The sequence below is a fragment of the Saccopteryx leptura genome, chromosome 2, assembly GCF_036850995.1.
Source record: "Saccopteryx leptura isolate mSacLep1 chromosome 2, mSacLep1_pri_phased_curated, whole genome shotgun sequence".
Taxonomy (NCBI): Eukaryota; Metazoa; Chordata; class Mammalia; order Chiroptera; family Emballonuridae; genus Saccopteryx; species Saccopteryx leptura.
In genome coordinates, this window is record NC_089504.1 from 306,702,976 (window position 1) to 306,719,372 (window position 16,397).

The window sequence follows — 16,397 nt, forward strand, 5'->3', positions numbered from 1 at the left end:
GGTGGGCAGAGCGTTGCCCCTGGTGGGCGTGCCGGGTGGATCCCAGTCGGGCGCATGCAGGAGTCTATCTGACTCTCCTCGTTTCCAGCTTCATAAAAATACAAAAAAAAAAGAGATGGAATGCTAGTGCTCATCTTGATAAACTATAAAATACATCTCTCATTCTCTCTTTTTCTTTGTTCTTCATTCTCTAATCACATTAGTGTATAGGCTTGTTCCCAAAAGAGTCAGTAGAGATATAAATGTTAAATTAATTTAGGAAAGATGTCAGTGTTGTTCTCCCAAAAGATGCATTAAGTCACTTTTTTCTTACTATTTTTTTTTATCAAGAGACAGAAGGGGGTTGGGGGGACAGACAGACAGGAAGGAAGAGAGATGAGAAGCATCAACTTGTTGTGGCACTTTAGTTGTTCATTGATTGCTTTCTCATATGTGCCTTGACCAGGGGGGCTACAGCCAAGCCAGTTACCCCTTGCACAAGCCAGCGACCTTGGTCTTCAAGCCAGTGACTCCACGCTCAAGCTGGTGAGCCCGCATTCAAGCCGGCAACCTCAAGGTTTCAAACCTGAGTCCTCAGTATCCCAGGTCAACGCTCTATCCACTGCACCACCGCCTGCTCAGGCTTAGTTCAAGTTTAAATAAATAACTATTGAATGGAAATTTATTGTAAAAGTGCATTTTCAGTCATCAGAAGCATGCTAATAGCTTTAAAAGATGTACTCTTTGATACTACGATGCTATTTGTACCTTTAACCCAAAAACAAGGAGTTGAGTGGCTCCAGGACTAGAAGCAGGCAGCCCTTGAGTGACAGGATATTGTGTGAGCAGTGAGTGAGTCTCAGGTGGCAGGTCCCCTAAATGTCCCCAAAGAGCAGTGCATATGGCAGCTCTGGGTTTCTGGCCACCCCTAGTAAGATAAATGGCCCTCTCTTCCACTGATAGAGAGGCCTGAAGGGAAGCAAAGATACTGGGGTGATGGCAGGCCATGCTGAGGCAGTGCCTGTTCTGTAAGAAGAGGCAAATCAGGATTGATTTAACAGTTGTTTCCACTTTGGAATCATAGGCCATTTTTAAGTGGAGGGGGTGGGGAGCATTCTCAGGCCTGAAAAGATCACTTTTTTTTTTTTTTTTGTATTTTTCCGAAGCTGGAAACGGGGAGAGACAGTCAGACAGACTCCCGCATGCGCCTGACCAGGATCCACCCGGCACACCCACCAGGGGGCGATGCTCTGCCCCTCCGGGGCGTCGCTCTGTCGCGACCAGAGCCACTCTAGCGCCTGGGGCAGAGGCCAAGGAGCCATCTCCAGCGCCCGGGCCATCTTTGCTCCAATGGAGCCTCGCTGCGGGAGGGGAAGAGAGAGACAGAGAGGAAGGAGAGGGGGAGGGGTGGAGAAGCAGATGGGTACTTCTCCTGTGTGCCCTGGCCAGGAATCGAACCCGAGACCCCTTGCACGCCAGGCCGACGCTCTACCACTGAGCCAACTGGCCAGGGCTGAAAAGATCACTTTTTAGGACAAATAAGGTGAGGAGAGCCATGAGCTGTGGCTCAGGAGGAAGAGGGGTGAGTACATGAACTAGGCCTGCCACCTGGGCTGGCTGGGAAGCGGCTGTGCTGGGACCTGAAGAGGGCGCCGCACCTCGAGCTGGGCAGGGCCTCGAACTGGGCACTGCACGCTGTTCCCCACCCCACTCTGGGAAACCTTCTCTGCAGATGGGGTTTCCCCCATGCAGGCAGCGAACTGTCCTCTTCAGATGACTAGTTTTCATTCTGGGAAACACTCTGGCAGGTGTCATACCAGGAAAATAACTCAGTTTTGCTTTATTTTTGCCTTTTGATTCTAAGTGTTGCACATGATTAGTTATGACGTTCATTCTTTTTCTTCTTACATTCTTCTTCCTTTTTTTTTTTTACCACCTCTACTACTACCATTAACAAGCTCTTTAGGCATTGTTTCACCTCCACCCAGTACGGTGAGTAGACCAGAGTTTATGAGCCCTGTTTTTAGACATCAGGGACAGATAAATAAATGGTATCAAAACCCAAGATCTGGCCCTGGCCGGTTGGCTCAGTGGTAGAGCGTCGGCCTGGCGTGCAGGAGTCCCGGGTTCGATTCCCAGCCAGGGCACACAGGAGAAGTGCCCATCTGCTTCTCCACCCCTCCCCCTCTCCTTCCTCTCTGTCTCTCTCTTCCCCTCCCGCAGCTGAGACTCCATTGGAGCAAAGATGGCCCGGGCGCTGAGGATGGCTCTGTGGCCTCTGCCTCAGGCACTAGGATGGCTCTGGTTGCAACAGACCAACGCCCCAGAGGGGCAGAGCATCGCCCCCTGGTGGGCGTGCCTGGTGGATCCTGGTTGGGCGCATGCGGGAGTCTGACTGCCTTCCCGTTTCCAACTTCGGAAAAATGCAAAAAATAAATAAATAAAATAAAAATTAAAAAAAAAAACAAGATTTGAAGGTGTGCTGTCCAACATGGTAGCTACTATACTCTGGTTTCTCTTCAGATCGCATAAATCTTTCGCCTTTTACCAACATGGTAGCTACTCACTATGTATGTTTAAATAAAATTTAAAATTCATTTATTCAGTTACATTAATTTCAACTGCTCAGTAACTGTAGCCCAAGGTACTGAATTTATTGAATTTTAACTTACATTTAAACGTAAATAGCTACAGTGTCGCTCCTGGGCGCTGTGAAGGAATGCATAGATACAGAATACTTCCATCATTGCAATGAGTTCTGTTGGATAGCACTGAACTAACAGCCACAGCAAAAATCCCTCTGCACAGGGGACAACAGCACACATGTTTCATGAGCCTTACCTCCCTGTGACCTTCTCAGCTCATGGGCAGCATAGCTTTCCTTTAAAAGTAAAAAACCTACCACGTGACTGCAGTAATCTGCAGCCAGTAAAGAGCTGGGCAGCAGAGTTGCAAGAAACTGGCCTATTTTTGTGCGCTGCGGAGTCCCCAACCGGAGAACCTGAGCAGGAGTCAGTGGCGACACCTAGCCCCACTTCCTAGTCTCTTTATTCATGTCCAGGCCACTTGCACGTGTGTGTGTGTGTGTGTGAGAGAGACAGACAGACAGTCGGAGGGACAGATAGACAAGAAGGGAGAGATGAAAAGCATCAGTTCTTCGTTGAGGCACCTTAGTTGTTCATTGCTTTCTCATATGTGCCTTGACTGGGGGGGCTACAGCAGAGCAAGTGACCTCTTGCTCAAGCCAGCGACCTTGGGTTCCAGCTGATGAGCTGTGCTCAAACCAGATGAGCCCCTGCTCAAGTCGGCGACCTTGAGGTTTTGAACCTGGGTCCTCTACGTCCCAATTTGACGGTCTATCCACTGCACCACCGCCTGGTCAGGCCACTTGCACATTTTTATTTAGATGCCTCACAAGTGCAAATTTCTCTCTCTGGATACAGGCATCTTCAAGCCAGATGCTCTTAATGGATTTATAGTGGCCCCGCCATCCCCCTCCCCCAAAAGGATCAAATATCCAGAGCCTGCTGGGGCACTAGGCTGAAAGAAGCCATTGCTATTGGATGAGTTCCAGATTTCACAATGAAGCATGGTTGCATCTAAGAAATGGAGCTGGGTAAAGGGGCTTACAGTTAGTTCTCTGCCCTGTGGGTGTGACTCACCCAGTTCTTTCCTGGCACCGAAACTTGTCCTCCTTCCCTGCTCCCTTCATACCATCTCCTGAAGCCCAGAATGCCCTCCAGGGTCGGTCTTAGGGGGAAGTGGCATTTTTTCTGACTCTCCACAAGCTCCCTCATCCAGGGAGAGATGTTGATGTTACTAATTTTAGGGACAGCAGAGAATATTTAGTCCTGCACTCTTTAGTGCCCAGGGCATCATGATCATGCGCTAACTGTTTACTACTATCAGTATTATTAAACACTCACACCTAATGGAAAAGGATTTAATCCTCAGAGGGTTTGCTCTTAGTACTTCTGGGACCCATCCTTAGGGTCTGGTCCAGTAAGCCTCCATTTGGAGGAAGCAGGTAGTGAATGTCACACTGAGAACCCCTGCTTCAGAAAGCCTCTGTTACTGGTGGAAGCATATTGTCCCTCAGGCATGCTGGGGCAGACAAAATAGTTTCAAGTCTTCAAATTCGAGTCCTTTCCTATCACTCATCAGATGTAGCCCCCACAGCTGGAGGGGTTTCCAGTTGTCGGGGTTCTTTGGTGCCTCTGTCTCCTGGGAAGATGCTAACCTGTGGAGACCTTCAGAAGGAGCAGGCCTCTGGAAAGTGTCATTATGGTTATATTCTGCTTTCTCCTTGCCCAGTCTGCAAGTCCAAAGGGGACGTGTCACCTCCCTTTACTGTTATAAACTGGGGTAGTCTCAGGCATTCATGAGAGATAAGCCAGGGATTGCTAACCTAGGCTCTGCTACTTGAAGACTTAAAAACTAGAAAAAAATGGCCTTTTACAGTGAAATATTAGGCCACTATACACTGGTCTTGATTCTTAGGACTCATCTGAGCATGGCCACATCGTTCAAATGGAGCTGCTTGTAGAAGCTTTCCATGTTAAAAGCCCAGAGCCTGCCGAGTTGGCTCCTTGAGGCTCTGAGGGAGCTAGCACACGTTATCAAGCCATGCAGGGCTACCTTCATCTGCACCCTGGTCTGACTGCGTCAGGTGTGCTCAGCTTGAGGAAACTGAAGAGCCGGGACATTCTGCCCAGAGATTCCCAAGAACATGCCTGCATCTGGCAGATGGGCACAACCAACCAGGGTCTCCTCTCCATTCCCACCGTCCTCAAAGCCAAGTTACATATTTCGTTATCTCATTCTCCTTCCCTTTAGGTCCCCAGATCTTTCTGAGTCTTTGTATTCGAAAGCCAGATTCTGGTCTTAGATGATTCCAGCTCCTTGTAACCAAGACAGAATCTTGGTGCCTCATTGCAGGTAATATTCTGTAAAGGGATTTTTTTTCTTTCTTCATTTTTTTTATAGTATACCAAATCCAGAGCCATGATTGGACTAGTTTAATTGGAGTTATTTCTCTTCAATATGTGGATTGAAAAGTGGGTTTTAATTGATCATGTTAAAAGGAGATTAATCACTGTTTGCACGAGAACCAGAATTTCATGACAGGAAATATTCTTCAGAATGAGGTTTTTAAGGTTTTTGAGCAAAGGGGACTTTCCTCCTTGTATTTATGCTTCCACGAGGATTTTGAAGGAATGTCAGCGCACTGTTATTAACTTTAATAGCTTGCACATCGCAGCCTGTATGGTTTTGGGCCCTCTGGCTCTCAGGTTACCTGTGTAAATACAGGGATTCACTTCCCACATCTACCATTTGCTTAATAAAGAGTGAGTGTGCAGAGCCCAGCAGCAGCAGCCTGGCACTGCAGTAATCTGAACAGGATAAATATGCTTCCTTTTTGTGTGATGCTCTCTCTCCATCCTCCTGCCAAGAGCAGGATATCAAATGAAGGGGAGGTTGTGGTTGGAGTCAGTAAAGTGAATGTCTAAGTGGCACCTGCCTCATTCAGCAGATCTGCTTTCCCGGGGCCCCCCACTGCACATCTGCTCCTGACAAAGCCTCTTTTCTCCTCCTGTTGGTCAGACCGAGAGCCGTGGCCCAGCCAGGAGACATGTTGGTTTGGCTTTGTCAGCAGAACTGCCAGTGACTTTATAATGACCCCAAATCTTCATTATTTGAAAGGCCCCAATTTAGAGATTTACAGAGCCGAAATGGGATTTTCGAAGTGAAATTGATCAAAACATCTTTTCTGTTCTAAAGCTAGCAATTGGATCTGAGAATCATTGAAGGGGTCTATATATGGAAACTGAGACACTGCTGAGCCAGACTACAAAGACCCTGCTATCAGATTGGCTCCTAAAGAGGCATCCAGCAATTCTTCTGACTTCGCCCGGCCCAGCCTCTTCTTACAGTGTGAAGCTCTATAATGTATAGCCATCCTGTATTGTCCTCAAATGCTGATCAAGTTGCTCACCTAGGGGGTGGGGCTGGGGGGTGTTAGAATAAGTTGATGGGGTAAGGCAGCAAAGGAAAAAACCTGTGGTGTAAATAAGGGGAATTCCAGGAGAATATATTTTCGTGAATGCAAGCATCCAGTTTCAGGTTGAGTTTCCATCTAAACAAAGGCAGCTCTTATCATGTTCTACAGTGTGTGTGTGACTAAAGCACGTTTATGGTGCAGGGTTGGCTCGCCGGAAGCTCTGGAAAGGGTTTAGAGCTGCTTCTGGCTATTTAAACTTAAAGTAATTTAAATCAAATAAAATTAAAGGTTCAGGTCCTTAATCCACTAGCCACATTTCAGGTATTCGATAGCCACCACATTGGTCAGCACACATAGGACGTGCCCATCTTCAGTGTGGTTTCAGATTGGTCTGAACCTCTTGAAGTGTCTTGACTACTTAAGTGTGCCTTGAGTTTCTATCTAAGCCGTATTACTGAGACTGGGATCTTTATCTTTTAGCCTTTAATTTGTTTTTCCTTCAAAAATCTCATGTCCTTTCCCACCCCCTTCATTGTTTCAGAAATGTCTTACTTGCTGCTGCCCCGCCTGCTGGCCTTCCCTGCCTTAAGCTTTCACAGCCCTGCTGTTGGACAAGAGAGCCCTTTTCTTTCTTTTTTTTTTTTTTTTTTTGTATTTTTCTGAAGCTGGAAACGGGGAGAGACAGTCAGACAGACTCCCACATGCGCCCAACCGGGATCCACCCGGCACGCCCACCAGAGGCGACGCTCTGCCCACCAGAGGGCGATGCTCCGCCCCTCCGGGGCCTCGCTCTGCCGCGACCGGAGCCACTCTAGCGCCTGGGGCAGAGGCCAAGGAGCCATCCCCAGCGCCCGGGCCATCTTTTGCTCCAATGGAGCCTCGGCTGCGGGAGGGGAAGAGAGAGACAGAGAGGAAGGAGGGGGTGGGGGTGGAGAAGCAAATGGGCGCTTCTCCTATGTGCCCTGGCCGGGAATCGAACCCGGGTCCCCCGCACGCCAGGCCGAAGCTCTACCGCTGAGCCAACCGGCCAGGGCCGAGAGCCCTTTTCTTATTAAACAGTTCTTCTGGCTAACAAGAGGGCGGGTGGGCACTTGGGCCAAGAATGTGTGCATGAATTGTTCATATTGTATACAACAAGGAGGGTGGAACCCTGAGCGGGTGGCACACCTTCAGTCTCAGCAACTCTGGGGACAAAGGGCAGGACAGTTCTTCCTGCTTCCCCCATCTGCCTGTTTCTAGTAGCTAGCTGCTACATGGTTACTTTGACTCCTAGGAAAGAGTCTATGTGAAATATTATGACCTCAAACTCAGGTCATGTCTATCTTTTTATCTCATGAACTCAAATTGTGTCAATAAATGTTACTTATTCTCATAGCAGCCCTCTGAGACAGAAGTGGCCTGTCAGTTTTGTTTTTTGTTTTTTTGTATTTTTCTGAAGTGAGAGGCAGGGAGGCAGACAGACTCCCACATGCACCCGACCGGGATCCACCCAGCATGCCCACCAGGGGGCGATGCTCTGCCCATCTTGGGTGCTGCTCCTTTGCAACCAGAGCCATTCTAGCGCCTGAGATGGAGGCCATGGAGCCGTCCTCAGTACCCAGGCCAACTTTGCTCCAATGGAGCTTTGGCTGCAGGAGGAGACGAGAGAGATAGAGAGAAAGGAGAGCGGGAAAGGTGGAGAAGCAGATGGGTACTTCTCCTGTGTGCCCTGGCTGGGAATCAAACCCGGGACTTCCACACGCAGGGCCGACGCTGTACCACTGAGCCAGCCTGCCAGGGCCGGCCTGTCAGTTTTATAAATAGAAATACAGCATAGTCAACTCTTAGTTGCCACATACAGATTATCTGTTGTGCAGATTACTTGTGACACATTTTAAATCCTTTGACGATTTCTCTCAGCAAGCCAGTGAAAGCCTAGACCATCTCCTCCACTCCCGCATGGCTGCTGAGTGCTAAAGGAATATAAATTAGTCTTCATATTAGTTTAAGGAAGGCATAATTAGGAAAGTAAGTCTGCTACAAGAAAAGCACATCATAAATTGTAGTTCAGAGGGCGATGTAGGCGAAATGAACCACTCTCCTTGTGGCTCAAGTAAGAGCTGACCATAAGATCTGCTTTTATAAACATGCATGCTGAGAGCACGCAGGGCACTGCGTGTTTTCTGAAGGATTTGTACAGCTTCCCCAGGTGAATGCCACTCTCCGAGTTCTGTGCTGGTGTCAGGCGTCTGCATGGCAGACTGTGCCCCTGGTGAGTGGACGCTGACTGAGCATGCCACTGGGGTTCGTCTTTAAAGAAAGAAGGACACACTGGAGGGTAGAGTGACAGAGAGGCTGCCCTTCCAGGCTCTGTGCCCTGCTGGTCACTAATGGTTTTTGTATAGGTCTGTTACTTTTGTATAGGTCTGTTAATTTTGTATAGGTCTGTTACTTCACTAGGACTTACAACATGGTGAGTTCTCCAGTGTTATTCCTCCTGCCTTTTTTTAGCTGGAATTCTTTTATAAAGAACTTTTCCTCCGGGGTGCAGTGGCTCTGCCTTCACGGTCCCCAACCTAGGGTGACCTAGGACCAGGAATGGTTGTCGAGCTGGCCAGTCAACTCAGCAGTGACCACTGTCTGCAGAGGGCAGCACAGTGAGAGGAGGGTTTAGTCACGTGGACCAGAGGGCTGGGTTCTGGCTCCGCTGAGTCAGCTTGCCTAGGGGATGTACACCTCATCCTTTTGTTCTCACCTGAGTCCCTGTGGCACCAGTCTGATTGTCTCATTACTACAGGTCTCGTCACCTTTAAATCTATCTGTTCACTACTTTGCAGGCAAATGAGATATATATATATATATATTTCTTATGAACTAGTTTCAGTTATGTGAAATGAGTAAGTTCTGGAAACCTAATCCACCATATGGAGACTATATTTAACAATACTGTATTGTATACTTGAAGTTTGCTAAAAGGGCAGATCTTAATTATTCTCACCACACACAAAAAAAGAGACAGAATAGAAATTGTAACTAAGTGAGGTGATGGATATTTTAATTAGCTTGATTGTGATCATTTCACAATATATACATAAATCAAACATCAAGTTTTACACAATTCCTATTTGTCAGTTATATTTCAATAAAACTGAAAAATGTTCTGGGGGTGAGGGGAGGACTTGTCCCCATTAACAATTTGTTTATGCTAAATACAATCCAGGTAGGAAAGCAGGGTAAATACTTGATCAAAACACAGTTGTTGTTTTTAAAATTTTATTTATTGATTTTACAGAAAGAGGAGGTGGGGGATCATGAAGTATCAACTCATAGGTGCTTCGTTTTAGTTGTTCACTGGTTGCTTGTCGTATGTGCCTTGACCGGGCAAACCTGGGGTTTCGAACCAGCAACCTTGGCATTCTAGGTTGATGCTTTATCCACTGCGCCACCACAGGTCAGGCCAAAATTTGAGATAGATTTCTTTCTCTGTGAAGATCAAACCATAGAGCTGTCTATTTCCACTTTCCAGTTGGCTGTCTACAGGGTATCACTGCCTAAAGCAAACTTAATCCTGCCCTTAGGGGCTTTTAGAAGGTTGCAGTGTCTGTTTTCTAACTGGTACCTCCAGGTTGTGCTATGTGAAGGGCTGAAAAGGCAGAACATCTTTGGAAGCTTCTTTGCCTCAGTCTAACCTGTTGAGATAAAACAGGCACGGGCTAGGTGGTGGGCACATGGGGGTGGAGAGATTCCTTGTACTAGTCTCTTTTCTTTTATGCCTATTTGACATTTTCTACAGTAAAAAATTTGAAAATAATAATAGAAAAATAAATATTTGCTCCTAACTCTGGATGATTCCCAAATGGGCCTCGTGTTCATTTCTATACCTGACTATTGTAAACCCAGACAGTCTGGTGACTTTCTCCTGAGGTTTCTATCACTTTGGCTCCACTTTCTGTTTAAAAATATCAACACCTCACCTATTGCCCATACTCTGTCCATTGGTACAGAGACCTTGAATGTTGTTCTCACCGTCTTCCAGTAACTTCTGGAAAGTTACCATGCACCTCCTGCCTTTCTCATGCAGTTGGATCAGGTGTCCAAGCACATACATGTCCCACGGCCTTTGGTCAAATGCTTTTCTCTCCTGCCGTTGCAGCTTAAAACCCTCATGGTCAGATCCGCAGGCCTTGGTGTAGGCTGATTCAACCCCACATCAGGAGCTCAGTCTGTGGGAAAATAAACCTCACTGGTTCTGAACACTGAACACAAAACCTCGATTTCCCTAATGTTCCTGGGCACTCTAGTAATTTGAATCATGAAACTATATCTCCAGATTATGCTTTGGAATACATTTACTAATAAAGTAAAAAATGAATTCATCTTCAACATTTGGCTTAGGGGATGGGGGCAAGAGGAGCTTGCCCGTGGTCTGTAGGATCAGGCGAAGGACACAGTGACACTGTTCTACCCAGACAGTCACTGCTGTGCGAGTCATTCCAGGAAGTAGTTTTTCCAAATGAAGCTTGCAATTGTCTGGCCAATGCGGACAAAACTTTGGATGCTGAGAAGTGCCTGTTACACCAAGGCCCCTGTGAGGCTCCTGGCATCATGAGAAGATTCAGTACTTGCCAGACGTAATACATATTTTAATCCATAAATCCCTTAAATGCACCCAGAAGCCATAGACTTTGAAAACACGGAAAAGGAAGATTAAATGTCCCAGGAGCAGCTAATATAACAGGAACAGAACCCCTGGGTGAGAAATGCTTTCTCTCTTTCCTCTCTGTCTTCCTATCGCGAATGTCACCTGGATGGCTCTCCTTTCATTTGATACGAACATTCTTCTCACGACCTTCTTTTTCTTGCACTGCGTCTGTCCTCTTTCAACCTGGTCCTAGCTTGTTATTCTCGGCCTCTGTCTGCTGCCTGCCTATGACTCGCTTCTTCACCTGATTTTTCTGTTCATGTTCTGTTTCTATACTAGCACATCCCAATGCCTGCTTTTTCATACAGTAGTGGTTTTCTAAGATGGCAGTCACTGGTGTAAATTTTTTTTCAGGCCTGCAAATGAATTTTTAAAGGACTTCCCTCTTACCTGTCACCCCTAAAAACACCTGTTGAAACCCATGATGGCTCTTTAGAAACTCTAGTAGTTACTTAGGTAATAACAACACATGGTTTCATTTCTTACGTCTCTATTCCCATTCCTTCCAGACATAGTCTCCCGGCTCCCATCTAAGCCAGTAAATTCCTGATACATATACTTAGTTGTCATTCCATAAACCACAGAAGGCATGATATTGTAAATTTTAAAACCTTTGAGTTTTAAGAATCATTTTTCTTCAATCAGCAGTTGTGTTTAGTTAGTCATTTATTTGCTTAGCTCTCTATTTTTCTCTCGGAACCATCAATATTTTTCTTCCAACTAAAGATATTTCCATGACCAACTTGGAAGGCCTTTGGGCTGCACGATTCAGTTACAGCAAACAACAATTCCCTAAGGGTTCCCAGACCGTGAGGGCAAATGAAAGGCCCATTCTTCCTCGGGCCGTCTGTCCTGCTCTATCTTGTCGTGGGGTGGGGCGGGGGTGGCAGTGTGTGCTTCTGGGTGACCCTGACCAGGCCTGCAGCTCTGTGCTCTGCTAGGCTTGAGCCTGTGGTAGTGTATAGTTTCTGGAAGGGTTAGAAATTTACCAGAGTGATGACATCATATCATATCGTCCCTGATCGTATAGTTTATATTCTTAATATCAATTCGTGCTGTGGTCTGGATTATTCTGTTACCAGGGCATGGAATCGGCAATAACTGTGTGTACAATGCACCGTTCCGATGCCCGTTCCAACTGCTGCTGCGCTTCAGAAAGGAAGCGGCCTGCCAGCCCATCTGCCCTGATTTCATGGCTTTTATCTCTAATCTTTACATCTTTGAAGCCTTTGGGGAGTGGTGTGCTTCCTGGCAGGAGCGAAGCGCTGCTGAAAGGAGATCTGTGCTGTCTCCGCTTCCCTTTCTGTGTCCTGAGAACTCCAGTGTGACATCTGTGACCCACCCAGACTTCAGCAGACCTCTGATTCAGAGCCATCTTAGAAACGCAGATGACATTTACAGGGTACCTACTGCGTGCCAGGCACTGTGCCAGACTTTACCTGGTCGGCACCTCCCACTCTCAGCCCCCCTGTAAAGTAGGTAATTGCTGTTTTACATGGCGAGGAGGAAAGTGAGCCTCACGCCATTACGTGGCAGAGCCAGGATTCACGTGGGGGTCTCTGACTGGACAACCTTTAATGGAAATAAAACTGCCTGTTTTACTATCGCATACATGTGCCTGGACTACTGTACATTTGGCTGCACGACCTTTGGATTGTGGTGGAGAAATCCTACTTCATTCAGGAGCAGGATGAAAAGCTACAAGTCTTTTCAGTCTGTGGAAGCCAAAACAAATAGGAATGTAATCAAGTTTCTGAAACTCATGGAGAACATGATCAGTTGTCAGGCTCAATTATTAAGCATCTACTTACTATGTTCAGGTTGCTCAATGTTCAAAGAGATTGCCTCTCCAACAACCTAAGAAAGTAGCTTTATGCAGAGAAACACAATAACTACTTAGAAACAGGTTAGCATGGAGCTGATGCCGAATGAATGGGGGAGCCAGTGGGCTCTGCTGTCTGGGTGACCTGTGAAGATGTGGGAATTATCAGAGCAGGACTTACATCACCGGGGACAGGTCTAGGCTGAGGGACCCTTCTGAGCAAATCCATATGGTGCTGAGGGTACACTGTGGGGGAGGGTATGGTTGTAATGAAGGGATAACATAGGGTATTTGTGAACAGTGGGAATAAGCCCTCAACTGTTAGCTATTTGGACTTTATTTTTCCCATAGAAGAGAGCCAACAAAGTGTGTGTGTGTGTGTGTGTGTGTGTGTGTGTGTGTGTTCCATTATATAGTGGGTAAAGTGATGAAACTCGTTACCTCAGGAGAGGTCAGAAATAGAGTAGCTCAGTTCATGAATGGTAAATCCACAGTGTGCAAGGCCATGACCCTAACCCTTAAAGTTACTCTAATTAGTGCCCAGCGCGTACCACAAAGCCTCCCCGGTGACTCCATGCGAGACAGACCACTATAAAACCCATGGCCTCCTGTTTTGCAGTTAACAAAGTTAAACCCCTTAGAACAGGGGTCCCCAAACTTTTTACACAGGGGGCCAGTTCACTGTCCCTCAGACTGTTGGAGAGCTGCCATATATAGTGCTCCTCTCACCACCAATGAAAGAGGTGCCCCTTCCGGAAGTGTGGCGGGGGGCCAGATAAATGGCCTCAGGGGGCCGCATGTGGCCCACGGGCCATAGTTTGGGGACGCCTGCCTTAGAATGTGTCCCCATATCCATCACCTCGAGTAGAAATTTTAGGTGATCCCTCCAACAGTTGTGTGGAGGACAAAATGCAGCAGAGCAGTCACAGAGGGCGCTGAGCACAGCCCAGGCGAGGGGTGATGGGAGTTTGTCTGGGGCCGTAGCCGAGCTGGTTGGCTGAATGTATGTGAAGAGAGTAGGCAGGATTTGCTAGTGTACCACATGTGAAGTCAGAGGTGACTTGCCGTCACGGTTTTTGGCCTGAGCATCTGGAAGAATGTAATTGCCACTTTACTGAGGTGGGAGAAGTATGTTTGCCCACTGGGCTCCAGAATGATACCCAGCGGGTAGAAAACTAGAGCAGGGTCAGGTCTCGTCTTTTACAGGGAAATGTGGTCCCCGAGCCAGCAGTTCCTCCAGGGATTTTGGTCTGACTGCTGTTTGACAAGGAAATCCTTGTGCTGGCTGGGACCTGAAGTTCCTGAGTCACCTCTGGCCTCTTTTTCCATTTTGGCCGGTTCTGTAAACCTCACCAAGAAGCCTGAGAGGAGAGGCGGCAGTGAGCCCCACGAGGAAGGCCCCCCCTTCTGGGTCCCTGCCGGCCGCAGTGCTCAATGGTGAGGGCATTCTGCTGCCTGGGAAGTCTCCCAGGAGAAAGACAGCTTCTCTCGGTGTATGTGCCTCTGCTTTAAATAAACCTTTTATCTGTTAACTTCTGAATTTAAAGAAAAAGAAAGGGGATTAGATTTATTCACCTGAATGAACTCTAAGGTTTCTTATAGCTTTGAAGATTCAGGTACTAGAGATTGGGGGACTTCTAAGTATGCACCTTTATGGCAAGTCCGTGGCTCTGCCCAAGGGGCTTCCCTATCATTTGTAACAGGGAAGACCACCTGCCCTCCCTGCTTCTCCAGGGTCCTAGCAGAACTCAGATGAAATGCAGTGGGTAGCAGAAGGCTTTGCAAAGTGCTCAACAAATGCCAAGAGTCTTATTAATTACTAGGGTTGTACGGGGTCTCTCTGAAAACCTTCAAGCCCTTCAGGTAGAATGTGAAGGGCTTCCTGTTGTTTAATCAGTTGAAATGACCCAGAATACAAACTTAGATTAGCATACGCCTTCTAGATTAGGGCTAATCAGGGGCAGGCTGAACAGATGCGTGGACGATCCCAGCCTGATTACTGTACCTCAGCATTTAATCGTCTCTCTTCCAAGGGCAGCCGCTGGCTTAGTGCAGGCTGGGTTTCCAGGCTTCTGTCCCCTCCCCCTTCCATCGCCATGGACAGAAAGGCTGCTAGTTCAGAGACACTGAGATGGTTTAATCTAATCCATGTCAAAATGGCCGTGTGTGTAAGAGAAAAGAGAGAGACTGAGTCTAAAGTTCCCACAATGTGATGGTAATGCATTTATTTAAGGTAGAGATAGGCTAAAAGTGACTGTAGAATATAATGGAATTGAAATTTCAAGGCATTTGAAGTTATGTAATGACCTTGAATATGGACTCTCTCCCTCTGAAAATCTTTCCAGATGTGAGTTGCTGTTGTTACCAGTTAACCACCTGAGACAGCTCAGTATGGGGTTCCCTTCACCACCCAGTTGTAGAGGCCGATTGTCCTGCCCTGATTATGAGGTGAAGGACAGAGCTGAGATGGTTAAAAATGGTTTGACTTAGATGAGTCCTGAATAGTTTCTATACTGCTGTTTCCTGGACTGGGAGCCCCCATGCTGAAACAGCCTGGTCACCCTAAGACTACCCCAGTTCAGTCACCCCATCCCTAGTACAGACACCTGAGAAAGCTCAGAATGGAGGTTTCATTTGTGAGTGTTGAAAACATTTTCTGAGTTCCTGCTGATTGCTAGGGACTCAAAGATGGAGACTCCATCCCTCCTTTAAGGAATTTACAAGCTCCATGGAGACAAGACAGGCAAACAGCAATAATGAACTGGTCCACAGTCTCTGTGGAGTCCAGTACTGAGTGCTGTGGGAGTTCAGAAAGAGAGGAGCCCTTGCACGGAACAAGCTGGGGACAGTCGTTCCGGGCAGAAGTGGTGTTGCACATGTTGTTGAGGTGTGTATGTTGAGACCCTGACCAGATAGTTCACCTGGCTGGGGTGTAAAAACACCAGGCTGACTGAACAGCAGGGGTGACAGGAAAGGTTTAAATGCCTGCAGAGGGGTTTGGACTTTATATCCCAGGGGCCGCTGAGAACCACTGCAGAATTGTAAAAGACAGCAGGACCAGTGTTCAGAAGATCATCTGGGTAGAACAGCGGCAGACGATAGCGTTTCTGCATTGGAACCTTTCTCCATTTTATTCTAGGGCAGATCTTCCATGACACTGAACCCTGTTTTAACAAATTTAGACAGGGACTCACATCATAGGAAACCCAAATAGGTCATGAGCGCACATGAAAGAGATTGAACTCTGACACTTTTTTAAGATTCCCTCCACTCCGTCTTGACTCGGAGGTGCTCACAGTTAGGGCGAGGCTCCCTGCTCACCGCAGTCACTGAATTTGTAAAGCGTGTGACTCTGTCCCTAAGTTTGGAACTTTTGGAACCAAATCAAGCCCAGAAGCAAGAGCAATGAAATGAGACTGAGCTTTGCTTCTGGGACTTGGTTGCTGTTTGCCTGTGTGGGTGCTTTGGAGGATGGCACACTGGCTTTGCTGCTACGTGTTTTGGGTGACGTCATTAATGTTGACCAGAAGAGACGATGAGAGCGAAGGTGGTCAGTGTGCACTGCGGCGGCTGTAGGAGAGGCATGGTCTTCACACGTACCTGGGCCGAGCTGCTTTCCCCCAGTCTGTGTGAGCGTGTGGGCCCACCCCCTGCTCTTCTCAGGCCCCAGCATCTCATGTTGGGGCGGGGGGCTTCCACTCCTGTTAACACAACCAGGGTGAGTCTGGATTTCCAAAAATGACTGTCATCAAGGCAGAAAGTCATCAAGCCCTGTTTCATGTTGCATCATCAAATATTTATTTCTAAACTAGCAGTACTTGTCCCTTGAAAACAAGTTAGATGACATTTAACATTATAAAATAACATTTTATTTTGTTTTCTATTTTGCATTAGAAAATATTCTAATAAAATAT

The 16,397-nt window shown here is 47.2% G+C and overlaps 1 protein-coding gene across 6 annotated transcripts in view; it reads left to right on the forward strand.

The window, feature by feature from the left end:
• The window catches only part of NRF1 (nuclear respiratory factor 1), a 139,105-nt gene that overhangs the window by 117,685 nt on the left and 5,023 nt on the right, over positions 1-16,397 (forward strand). The window contains exon 11 of one of the 6 annotated variants that reach the window (XM_066362684.1): positions 4,816-4,917. The exons of the other annotated variants lie outside the window; for them this stretch is intronic. Within the exon in view, the coding sequence (XP_066218781.1) occupies positions 4,816-4,871 (56 nt within the window). The 3' untranslated portion in view covers positions 4,872-4,917. The remainder of the gene's footprint in view (positions 1-4,815; positions 4,918-16,397) is intronic. 6 annotated transcript variants of the gene reach the window in all.